Source organism: Scyliorhinus torazame, chromosome 16 (assembly GCF_047496885.1).
Source record: "Scyliorhinus torazame isolate Kashiwa2021f chromosome 16, sScyTor2.1, whole genome shotgun sequence".
In the NCBI taxonomy this organism is placed as follows: domain Eukaryota; kingdom Metazoa; phylum Chordata; class Chondrichthyes; order Carcharhiniformes; family Scyliorhinidae; genus Scyliorhinus; species Scyliorhinus torazame.
The window spans coordinates 63,380,901-63,397,028 of NC_092722.1; the positions used below are offsets into that span (position 1 = coordinate 63,380,901).

Sequence of the window (16,128 nt, forward strand, 5' to 3'; positions counted from 1 at the left end):
CAGTAATGCCAGTGAATGTCAAGGAGAGATGGTTACATTCTCTTGTCTTTGCAGCAATGGGACTTGTGAAGAATGAATATTATTTGCCACTCAGCAGCCCAAGCCTGAATGTTGTTCAGGCTTTGTTGCACATGAACAAAAGCTGCTTCAGTATCTGAGGAACCATGAATGATGCTGAACATTGTGCATCATCAGCAGACATCCCCATGCCCAAAGGTCATTGATGACGCAGCTGAAGATGGTTGGACCTAGGATACTACCCTGAGGAACTCATCCAGTAATCTCCTGGTTATTGGTTCCTAGAAGTGGACAGCTTCCCCCCACTTCTTATTGACTTCAATTTTACTGAGACTGCTTAATGTCACACTCAGTCAAATGCTGCCTTGATGTCAAGGGCAGTCACTCTCACCGCACCGCTTGAGTTCTTTTGTGCATGTTTGCACAAAAGCTGGAATGAATTATGGAGCTGGTGGAACCCAAATTGAGCATCAGTGAGCAGGTTATTGCTGAGCAAGTGCCCCTGGTGGGTGACATGGTAGCACAGTGGGTAGTACAGTTGTTAGCAGCTCCAGGTACCCGGGTTCAATTTCCGTTTGGGTCACTGTCTGTGCCGAGTTACAGGTTCTCCTCCCCGTGTCTACGTGGGTTTCCTCCAGGTGCTCTGGTTTTCTCCCGCAAGTCCCGAAAGTCGTGCTATTAGGTGAATTGGGTATTCTGAATTCTCCCTCTGTGTACCTAAACAGGCGCCGGAGTGTGTCGACTAGGGGATTTTCACAGTAACTTCATTGCAGTGTTAATGTAAGCCTACTTGTGACAATAAAGATACCTTCCATCCCCTTCTGAAGGTGAAGAGGAAGCTTGCGGGGTGATAATTGGTCAGATTGTATTGCTCTTGCTGTTTGTGGATGAGACCTGGGAAATTTTCCACATCGCCAGGTAAATGGCAGTGTTGTAGCTGCACTGGAACAGCTAGACTAGGGGCACGGCTAGTTCTGGAGCACAGGTCTTCAGTACTACTGTTGGATTGCTGTCTGGGCCCATTGCTTTTTCCATATCCAGTGCCTTCAGCCATTTCTTTACATCACGTGGAGCAAATTGGATTGGCCAAAGACTGGCATCTGTGATGCAGAGGACTTCAGGAGTAGAGCAAGATGGATCATCCACCTGCCATTTTTGGTTGGAGATGTTTATGAATGCTCCCCAATCATGTTTGTGGATTCTCTCTCTTCTCTAATGTTGGTTAATTGTCCATTACCATTCACACCAGGATGTGGTAGGACTGGAGATCTTTGATCTGATCCGTTAGTTGTGGGATTGCTTTTCTTTGTCTATTGCATACTGCTTCTTGCTGTTTGGCATGTTAGTAGTCCTATGTCGTAGTGTCACCAGGTTGACATCTCATTTGTATGAGGACACAATGGCAGAACTTGAAGCAAGGAAACCCTATCCCCACCTCCCCAGCAATGCCCCTCCACTCTCCTGGCCACAGGTCATGGAACTAAATCTTCATCAGTGATGAGGAGTATGTATTAGGGGTAGTATGGTACCTGTGAAGCCGAGAGGCTATTGGCAGACAGGCACCGGGTCCTGGTTGGATCGGCCGCCTGCTGGCTCCGCCCAGCAAGGCGGGGTATAAGAGCCCGGGTTCTCCCAGCAGCCGCATTCTGTAACTGAGCTGCTGGGGAACAAGTCTTGCTTAATAAAGCCTCGATTGACTTCATCACTTCTCGACTTGAGTGAGTAATTGTTGCGCTACAAGGAGGCACTTACCTCCAGGCAATTTTGCAAAATCTCTCAGAGTTATTTGTGTTCATTAATTCAGACCAAAACCTCAGCCTTTGTCTATTTATGATGTGGAGATGCCGGCGTTGGACTGGGGTGAGCACAGTAAGAAATCTTACAACACCAGGTAAAGTCCAACAGGTTTGTTTCAAACACTAGCTTTCGGAGCACTGCTCCTTCCTCAGGTGAATGAAGAGGTATGTTCCAGAAACATATATACAGACAAATTCAAAGATACAAGACAATGCTTTGAATGCGAGCATTTGCAGTTAATTAAGTGTTTACAGATCCAGAGATAGGGGTAACCCCAGGTTAAAGAGGTGTGAATTGTCTCAAGCCAGGACAGTTGGTAGAATTTTGCAAGCCCAGGCCAGATGGTGGGGGATGAATGTAAAGCGACATGAATCCCAGGTCCCGGTTGAGGCCGCATTCATCTGTGCGGAACTTGGCTATCAGTTTCTGCTCGGCGATTCTGCGCTGTCTCGCTTTCAAAGCATTGTCTTGCATCTTCGAATTTGTCTATATATATGTTTCTGGAACATACCTCTTCATTCACCTGAGGAAGGAGCAGCGCTCCGAAAGCTAGTGTTTGAAACAAACCTGTTGGACTTTAACCAGGTGTTGTAAGACTTCTTACTTTGTCTATTTAATAAAGCTCAAATAGGCCAGGCGCCTTTTGTTCCCACAAAATGCTTGGAATTGGCTGTAACTGCTAAGATCTTGTGTTAACATTGAATGAGACAAAGATCCTAAGCAGTGCTCATATCTGCAATACCATGTACATATCAACAATCCAAACATCATTAACTTGATGTGAATTCTTAGCATTCAATGCAGGGAACCTATCTTTCTTTTCAGTGGAGAGAATTATGGTATTACAGAGATCAATTTCATGTTATTTGATGAATTTTGGTGAATTGCCTCACCGCCTTTATGTGTCAAAATATAAACATAAGAACTAGGAGCAGGAGTAGGCCATCTGGCCCCTCGAGTCTGCTCCGCCATTCAATGAGATCATGGCTGATCTTTTGTGGACTCAGCTCCACTTTCCAGCCTGAACACCATAACCCTTAATCCCTTCAAAAAACTATCTTTATCTTAAAAACATTTAATGAGGGAGCCTCAACTGCTTCACTGGGCAAGGAATTCCATAGATTCACAACCCTTTGGGTGAAGAAGTTCCTCCTAAGCTCAGTCCTAAATCTGCTTCCCCTTATTTTGTGGCTATGCCCCTTTGTTCTGCTTTCACCTGCCAGTGGAAATAACCTGCCCGCATCTATCCTATCTATTCCCGTCATAATTTTATATGTTTTCTATAAGATCCCCCCCCCGCATCCTTCTAAATTCCAACGAGTACAGTCCCAGTCTACTCAACCTCTCCTCGTAATCCAACATCTTCAGCTCTGGGATTAACCTAGTGAATCTCCTCTGCACACCCTCCAGCGCCAGTACGTCCTTTCTCAGGTAAGGAGACCAAAACTGAATACAATACTCCAGGTGTGGCCTCACTAAAACCTTATACAATTGCAGCATATCCTCCCTAGTCTTAAACTCATCCCTCTAGCAATGAAGGACAAAATTCCATTTGCCTTCTTAATCATCTGTTGCACCTGTAAACCAACTTTTTGCGGCTCATGTACTAGCACACCCAGGTCTCTCTGCACAGCAGTATGTTTTAATATTTTATCATTTAAATAATAATCCCTTTTGCTATTATTCCTACCAAAATGGATAACCTCATATTTGTCAACATTGTATTCCATCTGCCAGACCCTAGCCCATTCACTTAACCTATCCAAATCCCTCTGCAGACTTCCGGTATCCTCTGCACTTTTTGCTTTACCACTCATCTTTGTGTCGTCTGCAAACTTGGACACATTGCCCTTGGTCCCCAACTCCAAATCATCTATGTAAATTGTGAATAATTGAGGGCCCAACACTGAACGCTGAGGGACACCACAAGCTACTGATTGCCAACCAGAGAAACACCCATTAATCCCCACTCTTTGCTTTCTATTAATTAACCAATCCTCTATCCATGCTACTACTTTACCCTTAATCGTAGATCATAGAATTTACAGTGTAGAAGGAGGCCATTCGGCCCATCAAGTCTGCACCGGCTCTTGGAAAGAGCACCTTACCCAAGGTCCAACACCTCCACCCTATCCCCATAACCCAGTAACCCCACCCAACACTAAGGGCAATTTTGGACATTAAGGGCAATTTATCATGGCCAATCCACCTAACCTGCACATCTTTCGACTGTGGGAGGAAACCGGAGCACCCGGAGGAAACCCACGCACACACGGGGAGGATGTGCAGACTCCGCACAGACAGTGACCAAAGTCGGAATCGAACCTGGGACCCTGGAGCTGTGAAGCAATTGTGCTATCCACAATGCTACCGTGCTGCCCTGCATCCATAATCCGTAATGCCATGCATCTTTATCTTATGCTGTGATCTTTTGTGTGGCACCTTGTCAAAAGCTTTCTGGAAATCCAGATATACCACATCCATTGGCTCCCCATTATCTACCGCACTGGTAATGCCTTCAAAAAATTCCACTGAATTATTTAGGCACGACCTGCCCTTTATGAACCCATGCTGTGTCTGCCCAATGGGACAATTTCCATCCAGATGCCTCGCCATTTCTTCCTTGATGATAGATTCCAGCACCTTCCCTCCTACCGAAGTTAAGCTCACTGGCCTATAATTACCTGCTTTCTGCCTACCTCCTTTTTTAAACAGTGGTGTCACGTTTGCTAATTTCCAATCCGCTGGGACAACCCCAGAATCTAGTAAATTTTGGTAAATTATCACTAGTGCATTTGCAATTTCCCTAGCCATCTCTTTTAGCACTCTGGGATGCATTCCATCAGGGCCAGGATATTTGTCTACCTTTAGCCTGCCCATCACTACCTCCTTAGTGATAAAAATCATCTCAAGGTCTTCACCTGTCATAGGCTCATTTCCATCAGTCACTGGCATGTTATTTGTGGCTTCCACTGTGAAGACCAACCCAAAAAACTGTTCAGTATCTCAGCCATTTCCTCATCTCCCATTATTGAATCTCCCTTCTCATCCTCTAAAGGACCAATATTTACCTTAGCCACTCTTTTCTGTTTTATATATTTGTCGAAACTTTTACTGTCTGTTTTTATACTCTGAGCAAGTTTACTCTCATAATCTATCTTACTCTTCTTTATAGCTTTTTTAGTAGCTTTCTGTTGCCCCCTAAAGATTTCCCAGTCTTCTAGTCTCCCACTAATCTTTGCCACTTTGTATGCTTTTTCCTTCAATTTGATACTCTCCCTTATTTCCTTAGATATCCACGGTCGATTTTCCCTCTTTCTACCGTCCTTCCTTTTTGTTGGTATAAACCTTTGCTGAGCACTGTGAAAAATCGCTTGGAAGGTTCTCCACTGTCCCTCAACTGTTTCACCATAAAGTCTTTGTTCCCAGTCTACCTTAGCTAGCTCTTCTCTCATCCCATTGTAATCTCGTTTGTTTAAGCACAAAGCACTAGTGCTTGATTTTATCTTCTCGCCCTCCAACTGTATTTTAAATTCCACCATATTATGATTGCTCCTTCCGAGAAGATCCCTAACTATGAGATCATTAATCAATCCTGTCTCATTACACAGGACCAGATCTCGGACCGCTTGATCCCTCGTAGGTTCCATTTCATACTGTTCTAGAAAACTATCGTGGATACATTCTATAAACTCCTCCTCAAGGCTGCTTTGACTGACCTGGTTAAACCAATCGACATGTAGATTAAAATCCCCCATGATAACTGCTGTACCATTTCTACATGCATCAGTTATTTCTTTGTTTATTGCCTGCCCCACCATAATGTTACTATTTGGTGGACTATAGACTACTCCTATCAGTGACCTTTTTTGCCTTACTATTCCTGATTTCCACCCAAATGGATTCAACCTTATCCTCCATCGCACTGATGTCATCCCTTCCTATTACCCGGCTGTCATCTTTAAATAACAGAGCTACACCACCTCCCCTTACCATCCACTCTGTCCTTTCGAATAGTTTGATACCCTTGGATATTTAACTCCCAGTCGTGACCATCCTTTAACCATGTTTCAGTGATGGCTACTAAATCATAGTCATTCACGATGATTTGCGCCATCAACTTTTACCTTATTCCGAATACTACGAGCATTCAGGTAAGGTACACTTATGTTGGCTTTTATACCTGTTTTGAATCTTAACACCTTGATCAGTAACCTCTCCTAAATTATTTTTCCTCTTTACGCTTCTCCTAATTTTCCTTGTCGTTGAACCCATATCTTTATGTAACAACCTGCCGCGTCCCTTTCCATTTATGTTTTTACTTTCCGTTTTATTCCTTTTAGTATTACTGGGCCAATTCACTGAGTTCCCCTCAGTCACTGTACCTTGTACTGTCGCCCTGTTAGATTTTAGACTATGGCTTCTCTGCCTTACACTTTCCCCCGTACTGCTTTTTGTTTCTGTTCCTGTTTTACTACCTTCCGACTTCCTGCATCGTTTCCCACCCCCCTGCCACATTAGTTTAAACACTCCCCACCCACACTAGCAAATAGCCCCCCTATTATATGACCATAAATGACTGATATTTTTGCTTTGAGTCATTTTCCTTGGGCCATTTCTTTGTCAAGAAGGTTGCTCGGGAGTTTGAGTGCAGATTTTCCTGAATGTCCAATTGGCACTTGGACACTGGACAATGGAAAGGTGAATGATTGTTCTTCCCTTCTGATTTATGTGGAAAGGAGAAGACAGAATGGGTTAAACAGGATATGTGATGGAGTTCAACAATGGGAGATTAAATTCCATGGAGGCAAGTGCAAAATGCAACACACAGATTTCATGAAATAGTCTAAAGAGAGCCAAAAGTGTTTGCAACACGGTAAAACAGTGGTTAGCACAGTTGCTTCACAGCTCCAGGGTCCCAGGTCCGATTCCCGGCTTAGGTCACTGTCTGTGCGGAGTCTGCACATTCTCCCCGTGTCTGCTTGGGTTTCTTCCGGGTGCTCTGGTTTCCTCCCACAGTCCAAAGATGTGTAGGTTAGGTGGATTGGCCAGGCTAAAATTGCCCTCAGTGTCCAAAAAGGTTAGGTGGGGTTACGGGGATAGGGTGGAGGCATGGGCTTAAGTGGGGTGCTCCTTCCAATGGCCGGTGCAGACTCAATGGGCCGAATGGCTTCCTTCTGCACTGTCAATTCTATGAAATCCAACAAATGCAAAGCAGCAACCAGCACTGCCAATCTGATGTTGAACGCTATCCAATTCAGTACAGTACAACCAGAGGTGGGAATCTTCAAGTGATTTAAGGCTCTGGTCAGGCAAAGGCGGGATTCTCCAGTCTGCCAGCCTCGTGCTTCTCTATCATCCCGCTGATTGTCAATGGGATTTCCCATTGTGACCACCCCATGCCGTCGGGAAACCCATAGAGAGGGGTGCGCTGCTGGCGGGAAAAATGAATTGCAATGGCCAACATCTTGACCACTGTTTGGTCACTGAGAAACAAAAGGGGCCATCAGGCTGAAAAGAACATCGAGTTTGAGTTATGAGGATGAGCTGGCGAGTCGTGGGCTGTTCAACCTGGAAAAATGAGGTGGGGAGGTGATTCTGTGAGGGGATAGAAGATTGTTAAAGGAATGCACTTTAAAGTAAACTGTGTGGATAGGACAATGGGAGATAGGTCAAACTAGTAAAAGTTAGCTTCTGGACTGATATCAGAATGTTCTTCTTCACACAGAGCATGATTCATGTTTGGGATATACTTCAGGCTGGATGGGTGGATGTGGTCATGCAACAACTAAATGCAGCAATGCGGGATATGTCTGATGCTTCAGAATGGTTGGTTTCATACAGATTGTGCGATTCCTCATTGGTAAGTGTCAATTTTAAGCACAAAACTGTATAGAGATAACAGGCAGTCAACAGATACATTCTGAAAGGTCAAATAATGAGCCTACAAGTCCTGTTTCTGGATATCATTGGACCCAGAATGCACTAAGGCTCCCCGAGTCACATAAAGCAAAATGACGGTCAGCTTAGTCTCGATGGAGTAATGTTCTCCTCCTAACTCTCAAATTTCAGTGTGCTATTGCATGACTTTTACCTTTTCCTGCAGATAAACATTGCCAACAGAACGATGAGCCCAGTAACTAAAGCAAAGCAGATCCAAATGATTGTGGTGGTATCATATCGGAGCGAGACTACAAGAAAGAGAGAGAAAACACTGTTAATATAATAAGATGTCACAATGTAAACCAATTAGATTTTGGTTCTGCCTCTCATGATTAAGCAGCTTTAAGATAAATGAACAATCTTATATTTCCCTTAAATAACCAGTGATTCATAGGTTGCCGAGTGCGGTGGTGAGCTAGGTGGAAGGCCTGCATGGGTTCCAGCACTGTATACAAAAATAAACATTAAAAGATAAAACAGCACTCACTTCTCACACTCCTCAATCCCCACAAACTCCACATTCCCCACCCATGCCAACCCATTGCCACTTCATGCACCCCAAGGCCCTTTATAGACCCATGTTATCTTAATAGCAATGCATGTTAACCCTTTACTCACCACCCAGCACCTTTTACCCTTACATCTACCATGCCAACTCTTCTTATATCCACCATGAGCAGACCTCAGGACCATGCAAAGATAAAATAAAGTTCTAAGTATCTATTGCACTTTGCTACATTGAAATAAACATTCATTCATAAAAACCTATTTCAACAAAATAATGCCTTTTAACAACAAACATTTCATTCAAGTTTGTAACTCCTTATCACAACAAGCAATTGGAATGCAGTCTCAGATCAAAGTGTCTATAGTCACTTGTAGGCGTCAATCAAACTGTGAAGTGGCAGGCACACTACTGTGCTAATGGATGGTTGTAAAATCAGTCATGCAGCATTAATCTAGTCATGGAAATCCTCAGACATATGTCCACAAAGTGAAATAGCAAGTAACCACTTTTGTACCACTTGAGGCATTTTCCTTTCAAAGATTGACAGCTCCCTTTGGCAGGTCCCATTGACAGGTGCCTCTGACAATTTTGACAGTTGATTTTGACAGACCTGTTGACAATTTCAATGAGTTTGACAGAAATGGGTTTATGTATTATTCACTCACATTTATCCCTACTTTTAACAATTCCAAATGGCACCTGACCTACCACAAAGGAAACCTTACCACTCCCAAAAGTGCCCCGGGACTAGATCCAAATGGATACCTTAGTATCTGCCAAGTTCAGACCTGCATCTGGTTTAATATGGATTGTACACTCCTGGCATCCCAAAATCCCACTTCAGTGGTGATTTAAATGGCCAACTTCCTCCATTAACCATGAATGGACGAAACATGCACTGTCCCCAAACCAACCTTCGTAAAAATGAGAAGTGCCATGTTGACAAGTAGGACTTCTGATTTTTGGGTGTATCTGAAATTTTCACCATGACCTTGGTGAAAATCCAAGACTGTGTTTTTCATTTTCCCTCCAAGAAAGTTCATCGAGAGCAGTATAGTGATAAATCTTTAATGAATCTTGGTACCTCCTGACAAGGTAGAGGAACCGAGGTTTAGACTAGCACTGTTTGTGAGATGGAGTGGATCTCAAGCTTAGTCAAAATGGTGCTGGAGCAGGAACTCCTGGCCCCAATCACAGCACCAACTAGGGTGAGAACAGGGGCAGGTCTCCTTTTGCACATCCATGGTTAATAGAGGCAGCTACACATGTAAAACTAAATTACTTTCCATCAGATACGATTTTTGGAATTCTGCTTTCTAAAATACGACTCTTGGGCTTAATACTCATCAACAGAATGTCTGCACTTACCGGAATTCTTCAGAGAGATAGGGCTCTGTGAGGGAGAGTGTGGTCCATTTGTGTTGAGCGCAGTGTGCTCCATTAGTGTTGGGCTCTGTTAGGGGAGTTTGCTCCATTAGTGTTGGGCTCTGTTAGGGGAGTTTGCTCCTGTGTTGTTGGGTTCTGTTAGGGGGAGTGTGCTCCATTAGTGTTGGGTTCTGTTAGGGGGAGTGTGCTCCATTAGTGTTGGGTTCTGTCAGGGGAAGTGTGCTTCATTAGTGTTGGACTCTGTTAGGGGCAGTGTGCTCCATTAGTGTTGGGCTCTGTTAGGGGGAGTGTGCTCCATTAGTGTTGGACTCTGTTAGGGCCAGTGTGCTCCATTAGTGTTGGGCTCTGTTAGGGGCAGTGTGCTCCATTAGTGTTGGGATCTGTTGAAGGGTGTGTGCTTCATTAGTGTTGGGCTGTGTTAGGGGGAGTGTGCTCCATTAATGTTGCGATCTGTTAAAGGGTGTGTGCTTCATTAGTGTTGGGCTGTGTTAGGGGGATGGTGCTCCATTAGTGTTTGGCTCTGTTGAAGGGAGTGTGCTCCATTAGTGTTGGGATCTGTTAAAGGGTGTGTGCTTCATTAGTGTTGGGATCTGTTAAAGGGTGTGTGCTTCATTAGTATTGGGCTCTGTTGAAGGGAGTGTGCTCCGTTAGTGTTGGGTTCTGTTAAGGGGAGTGTGCTTCATTAGTGTTGGGTTCTGTTATGGGGAATTTGCTCCATTAGTGTTGGGCTCTGTTAGGGGGAGTGCCCTTCATTAGTGTTGGGCTCTGTTAGGGGAGTGTGCTCCATTAGTGTTGGGCTCTGTTAGGGGGAATGTGCTCCGTTAGTGTTGGGCTCTGTTCGGGGGAGTGTGCTTCATTAGTGTTGGGCTCTGTTAGGGGGAGTGTGCTCCATTAGTGTTGGGCTCTGTTAAGGGGAGTGTTCTTCATTAGTGTTGGGCTCTGTTAGGGGGAGTGTGCTTCATTAGTGTTGGGGTCTGTTAGGGGAGTGTGCTTCATTCGTGTTGGGCTCTGTTAGGGGGAGTGTGCTTCATTCGTGTTGGGTTCTGTTAGGGGGAGTGTGCTCCATTAGTGTTGGGCTCTGTTAGGGGGAGTGTGCTTCATTAGCGTTGGGCTCTGTTAGGGGGAGTGTGCTCCATTAGTGTTGGGCACTGTTAGGGGAGTGTGCTTCATTAGTGTTGGGTTCTGTTAGGGGAGTGTGCTTCATTAGTGTTGGGCTCTGTTAGGGGGAGTGTGCTCCATTAGTGTTGGGCTCTGTTAGGGGGAGTGTGCTTCATTAGTGTTGGGCTCTGTTAGGGGGAGTGTGCTTCATTAGTGTTGGGCTCTGTTAGGGGGAGTGTGCTCCATTAGTGTTGGGCTCTGTTAGGGGGAGTGTGCTTCCTTAGTGTTGGGCTCTGTTAGGGGGAGTGTGCTCCATTAGTGTTGGGCTCTGTTAGGGGGAGTGTGCTTCATTAGCGTTGGGCTCTGTTAGGGGGAGTGTGCTCCATTAGTGTTGGGCTCTGTTAGGGGGAGTGTGCTCCATTAGTGTTGGGCTCTGTTAGGGGGAGTGTGCTTCATTAGTGTTGGGCTCTGTTAGGGGGAGTGTGCTCCATTAGTGTTGGGCTCTGTTAAGGGGAGTGTGCTTCATTAGTGTTGGGCTCTGTTAGGGGCAGTGTGCTCCATTAATGTTGGGATCTATTGAAGGGAGCGTGCTCCGTTAGTGTTGGGTTCTGTTAGGGGGAGTGTGCTTCATTAGTGTTGGACTCTGTTAGGGGGGAGTGTACTCCATTAGTGTTGGGATCTGTTGAAGGGTGTGTGCTTCATTAGTGTTGGGATCTGTTAAAAGGAGTGTGCTTCATTAGTGTTGGGCTCTGTTAGGGGGCGTGTGCTTCATTAGTGTTGGGATCTGTTCGGGGAAGTGTGCTCCATTCGTGGTGGGTTCCATTAGGGGGAATGTGCTCCATTAGTGTTGGGTTCTATTAGGGGGAGTGTGCTCCATTAGTGTTGGGCTCTGTTAGGGGAGTGTGCTCCATTAGTGTTGGGCTCTGTTAGGGGGAGTGTGCTTTATTAGTGTTGGGCTCTGTTAGGGGGAGTGTGCTTCATTAGTGTTGGGCTCTGTTAGGGGCAGTGTGCTCCATTAATGTTGGGATCTATTGAAGGGAGCGTGCTCCGTTAGTGTTGGGTTCTGTTAGGGGGAGTGTGCTTCATTAGTGTTGGACTCTGTTAGGGGGGAGTGTACTCCATTAGTGTTGGGATCTGTTGAAGGGTGTGTGCTTCATTAGTGTTGGGATCTGTTAAAAGGAGTGTGCTTCATTAGTGTTGGGCTCTGTTAGGGGGCGTGTGCTTCATTAGTGTTGGGATCTGTTCGGGGAAGTGTGCTCCATTCGTGGTGGGTTCCATTAGGGGGAATGTGCTCCATTAGTGTTGGGTTCTATTAGGGGGAGTGTGCTCCATTAGTGTTGGGCTCTGTTAGGGGGAGTGTGCTTCATTAGTGTTGGGCTCTGTTAGGGGGAGTGTGCTCCATTAGTGTTGGGCTCTGTTAAGGGGAGTGTTCTTCATTAGTGTTGGGCTCTGTTAGGGGGAGTGTGCTTCATTAGTGTTGGGGTCTGTTAGGGGAGTGTGCTTCATTCGTGTTGGGCTCTGTTAGGGGGAGTGTGCTTCATTCGTGTTGGGTTCTGTTAGGGGGAGTGTGCTCCATTAGTGTTGGGCTCTGTTAGGGGGAGTGTGCTTCATTAGCGTTGGGCTCTGTTAGGGGGAGTGTGCTCCATTAGTGTTGGGCACTGTTAGGGGAGTGTGCTTCATTAGTGTTGGGTTCTGTTAGGGGAGTGTGCTTCATTAGTGTTGGGCTCTGTTAGGGGGAGTGTGCTCCATTAGTGTTGGGCTCTGTTAGGGGGAGTGTGCTTCATTAGTGTTGGGCTCTGTTAGGGGGAGTGTGCTTCATTAGTGTTGGGCTCTGTTAGGGGGAGTGTGCTCCATTAGTGTTGGGCTCTGTTAGGGGGAGTGTGCTTCCTTAGTGTTGGGCTCTGTTAGGGGGAGTGTGCTCCATTAGTGTTGGGCTCTGTTAGGGGGGTGTGCTTCATTAGCGTTGGGCTCTGTTAGGGGGAGTGTGCTCCATTAGTGTTGGGCTCTGTTAGGGGGAGTGTGCTCCATTAGTGTTGGGCTCTGTTAGGGGGAGTGTGCTTCATTAGTGTTGGGCTCTGTTAGGGGGAGTGTGCTTCATTAGTGTTGGGCTCTGTTAGGGGGGAGTGTACTCCATTAGTGTTGGGATCTGTTGAAGGGTGTGTGCTTCATTAGTGTTGGGATCTGTTAAAAGGAGTGTGCTTCATTAGTGTTGGGCTCTGTTAGGGGGCGTGTGCTTCATTAGTGTTGGGATCTGTTCGGGGAAGTGTGCTCCATTCGTGGTGGGTTCCATTAGGGGGAATGTGCTCCATTAGTGTTGGGTTCTATTAGGGGGAGTGTGCTCCATTAGTGTTGGGCTCTGTTAGGGGAGTGTGCTCCATTAGTGTTGGGCTCTGTTAGGGGGAGTGTGCTTTATTAGTGTTGGGCTCTGTTAGGGGGAGTGTGCTTCATTAGTGTTGGGCTCTGTTAGGGGCAGTGTGCTCCATTAATGTTGGGATCTATTGAAGGGAGCGTGCTCCGTTAGTGTTGGGTTCTGTTAGGGGGAGTGTGCTTCATTAGTGTTGGGATCTGTTCGGGGAAGTGTGCTCCATTCGTGGTGGGTTCCATTAGGGGGAATGTGCTCCATTAGTGTTGGGTTCTATTAGGGGGAGTGTGCTCCATTAGTGTTGGGCTCTGTTAGGGGGAGTGTGCTTTATTAGTGTTGGGCTCTGTTAGGGGGAGTGTGCTTTATTAGTGTTGGGGTCTGTTAGGGGGAGTGTGCTTCATTAGTGTTGGGCTCTGTTAGGGGAGTGTGCTTCATTAGTGTCGGGCTCTGTTCGGGGAGTGTGCTTCATTAGTGTTGGGTTCTGTTCGGGGAAGTGTGCTCCATTCGTGGTGGGTTCCATTAGGGGGAATGTGCTCCATTAGTGTTGGGTTCTATTAGGGGGAGTGTGCTCCATTAGTGTTGGGCTCTGTTAGGGGAGTGTGCTCCATTAGTGTTGGGCTCTGTTAGGGGGAGTGTGCTTTATTAGTGTTGGGGTCTGTTAGGGGGAGTGTGCTTCATTAGTGTTGGGCTCTGTTAGGGGCAGTGTGCTCCATTAATGTTGGGATCTATTGAAGGGAGCGTGCTCCGTTAGTGTTGGGTTCTGTTAGGGGGAGTGTGCTTCATTAGTGTTGGACTCTGTTAGGGGGGAGTGTACTCCATTAGTGTTGGGATCTGTTGAAGGGTGTGTGCTTCATTAGTGTTGGGATCTGTTAAAAGGAGTGTGCTTCATTAGTGTTGGGCTCTGTTAGGGGGCGTGTGCTTCATTAGTGTTGGGATCTGTTCGGGGAAGTGTGCTCCATTCGTGGTGGGTTCCATTAGGGGGAATGTGCTCCATTAGTGTTGGGTTCTATTAGGGGGAGTGTGCTCCATTAGTGTTGGGCTCTGTTAGGGGGAGTGTGCTTCATTAGTGTTGGGCTCTGTTAGGGGGAGTGTGCTCCATTAGTGTTGGGCTCTGTTAAGGGGAGTGTTCTTCATTAGTGTTGGGCTCTGTTAGGGGGAGTGTGCTTCATTAGTGTTGGGGTCTGTTAGGGGAGTGTGCTTCATTCGTGTTGGGCTCTGTTAGGGGGAGTGTGCTTCATTCGTGTTGGGTTCTGTTAGGGGGAGTGTGCTCCATTAGTGTTGGGCTCTGTTAGGGGGAGTGTGCTTCATTAGCGTTGGGCTCTGTTAGGGGGAGTGTGCTCCATTAGTGTTGGGCACTGTTAGGGGAGTGTGCTTCATTAGTGTTGGGTTCTGTTAGGGGAGTGTGCTTCATTAGTGTTGGGCTCTGTTAGGGGGAGTGTGCTCCATTAGTGTTGGGCTCTGTTAGGGGGAGTGTGCTTCATTAGTGTTGGGCTCTGTTAGGGGGAGTGTGCTTCATTAGTGTTGGGCTCTGTTAGGGGGAGTGTGCTCCATTAGTGTTGGGCTCTGTTAGGGGGAGTGTGCTTCCTTAGTGTTGGGCTCTGTTAGGGGGAGTGTGCTCCATTAGTGTTGGGCTCTGTTAGGGGGGTGTGCTTCATTAGCGTTGGGCTCTGTTAGGGGGAGTGTGCTCCATTAGTGTTGGGCTCTGTTAGGGGGAGTGTGCTCCATTAGTGTTGGGCTCTGTTAGGGGGAGTGTGCTTCATTAGTGTTGGGCTCTGTTAGGGGGAGTGTGCTCCATTAGTGTTGGGCTCTGTTAAGGGGAGTGTGCTTCATTAGTGTTGGGCTCTGTTAGGGGCAGTGTGCTCCATTAATGTTGGGATCTATTGAAGGGAGCGTGCTCCGTTAGTGTTGGGTTCTGTTAGGGGGAGTGTGCTTCATTAGTGTTGGACTCTGTTAGGGGGGAGTGTACTCCATTAGTGTTGGGATCTGTTGAAGGGTGTGTGCTTCATTAGTGTTGGGCTCTGTTAGGGGGCGTGTGCTTCATTAGTGTTGGGATCTGTTCGGGGAAGTGTGCTCCATTCGTGGTGGGTTCCATTAGGGGGAATGTGCTCCATTAGTGTTGGGTTCTATTAGGGGGAGTGTGCTCCATTAGTGTTGGGCTCTGTTAGGGGAGTGTGCTCCATTAGTGTTGGGCTCTGTTAGGGGGAGTGTGCTTTATTAGTGTTGGGCTCTGTTAGGGGGAGTGTGCTTCATTAGTGTTGGGCTCTGTTAGGGGCAGTGTGCTCCATTAATGTTGGGATCTATTGAAGGGAGCGTGCTCCGTTAGTGTTGGGTTCTGTTAGGGGGAGTGTGCTTCATTAGTGTTGGGATCTGTTCGGGGAAGTGTGCTCCATTCGTGGTGGGTTCCATTAGGGGGAATGTGCTCCATTAGTGTTGGGTTCTATTAGGGGGAGTGTGCTCCATTAGTGTTGGGCTCTGTTAGGGGGAGTGTGCTTTATTAGTGTTGGGCTCTGTTAGGGGGAGTGTGCTTCATTAGTGTTGGGCTCTGTTAGGGGAGTGTGCTTCATTAGTGTCGGGCTCTGTTCGGGGAGTGTGCTTCATTAGTGTTGGGTTCTGTTCGGGGAAGTGTGCTCCATTCGTGGTGGGTTCCATTAGGGGGAATGTGCTCCATTAGTGTTGGGTTCTATTAGGGGGAGTGTGCTCCATTAGTGTTGGGCTCTGTTAGGGGAGTGTGCTCCATTAGTGTTGGGCTCTGTTAGGGGGAGTGTGCTTTATTAGTGTTGGGGTCTGTTAGGGGGAGTGTGCTTCATTAGTGTTGGGCTCTGTTAGGGGAGTGTGCTTCATTAGTGTCGGGCTCTGTTAGGGGAGTGTGCTTCATTAGTGTTGGGCTCTGTTAGGGGGCGTGTGCTTCATTAGTGTTGGGTTCTGTTCGGGGAAGTGTGCTCAATTCATGGTGGGTTCCATTAGGGGGAATGTGCTCCATTAGTGTTGGCTTCTATTAGTGTTGGGCTCTGTTAGG

General features: G+C 46.7%; 1 protein-coding gene across 2 annotated transcripts in view; it reads right to left on the reverse strand.

Annotated features, from left to right (window-relative positions):
• LOC140392850 (ephrin type-A receptor 8-like) overlaps positions 1-16,128 on the reverse strand; it is a 504,074-nt gene that overhangs the window by 189,911 nt on the left and 298,035 nt on the right. For both annotated transcript variants that reach the window (XM_072478582.1, XM_072478581.1), the window contains exon 6: positions 7,910-8,006. In XM_072478582.1, coding sequence (XP_072334683.1) covers positions 7,910-8,006 — 97 coding nt within the window. The remainder of the gene's footprint in view (positions 1-7,909; positions 8,007-16,128) is intronic.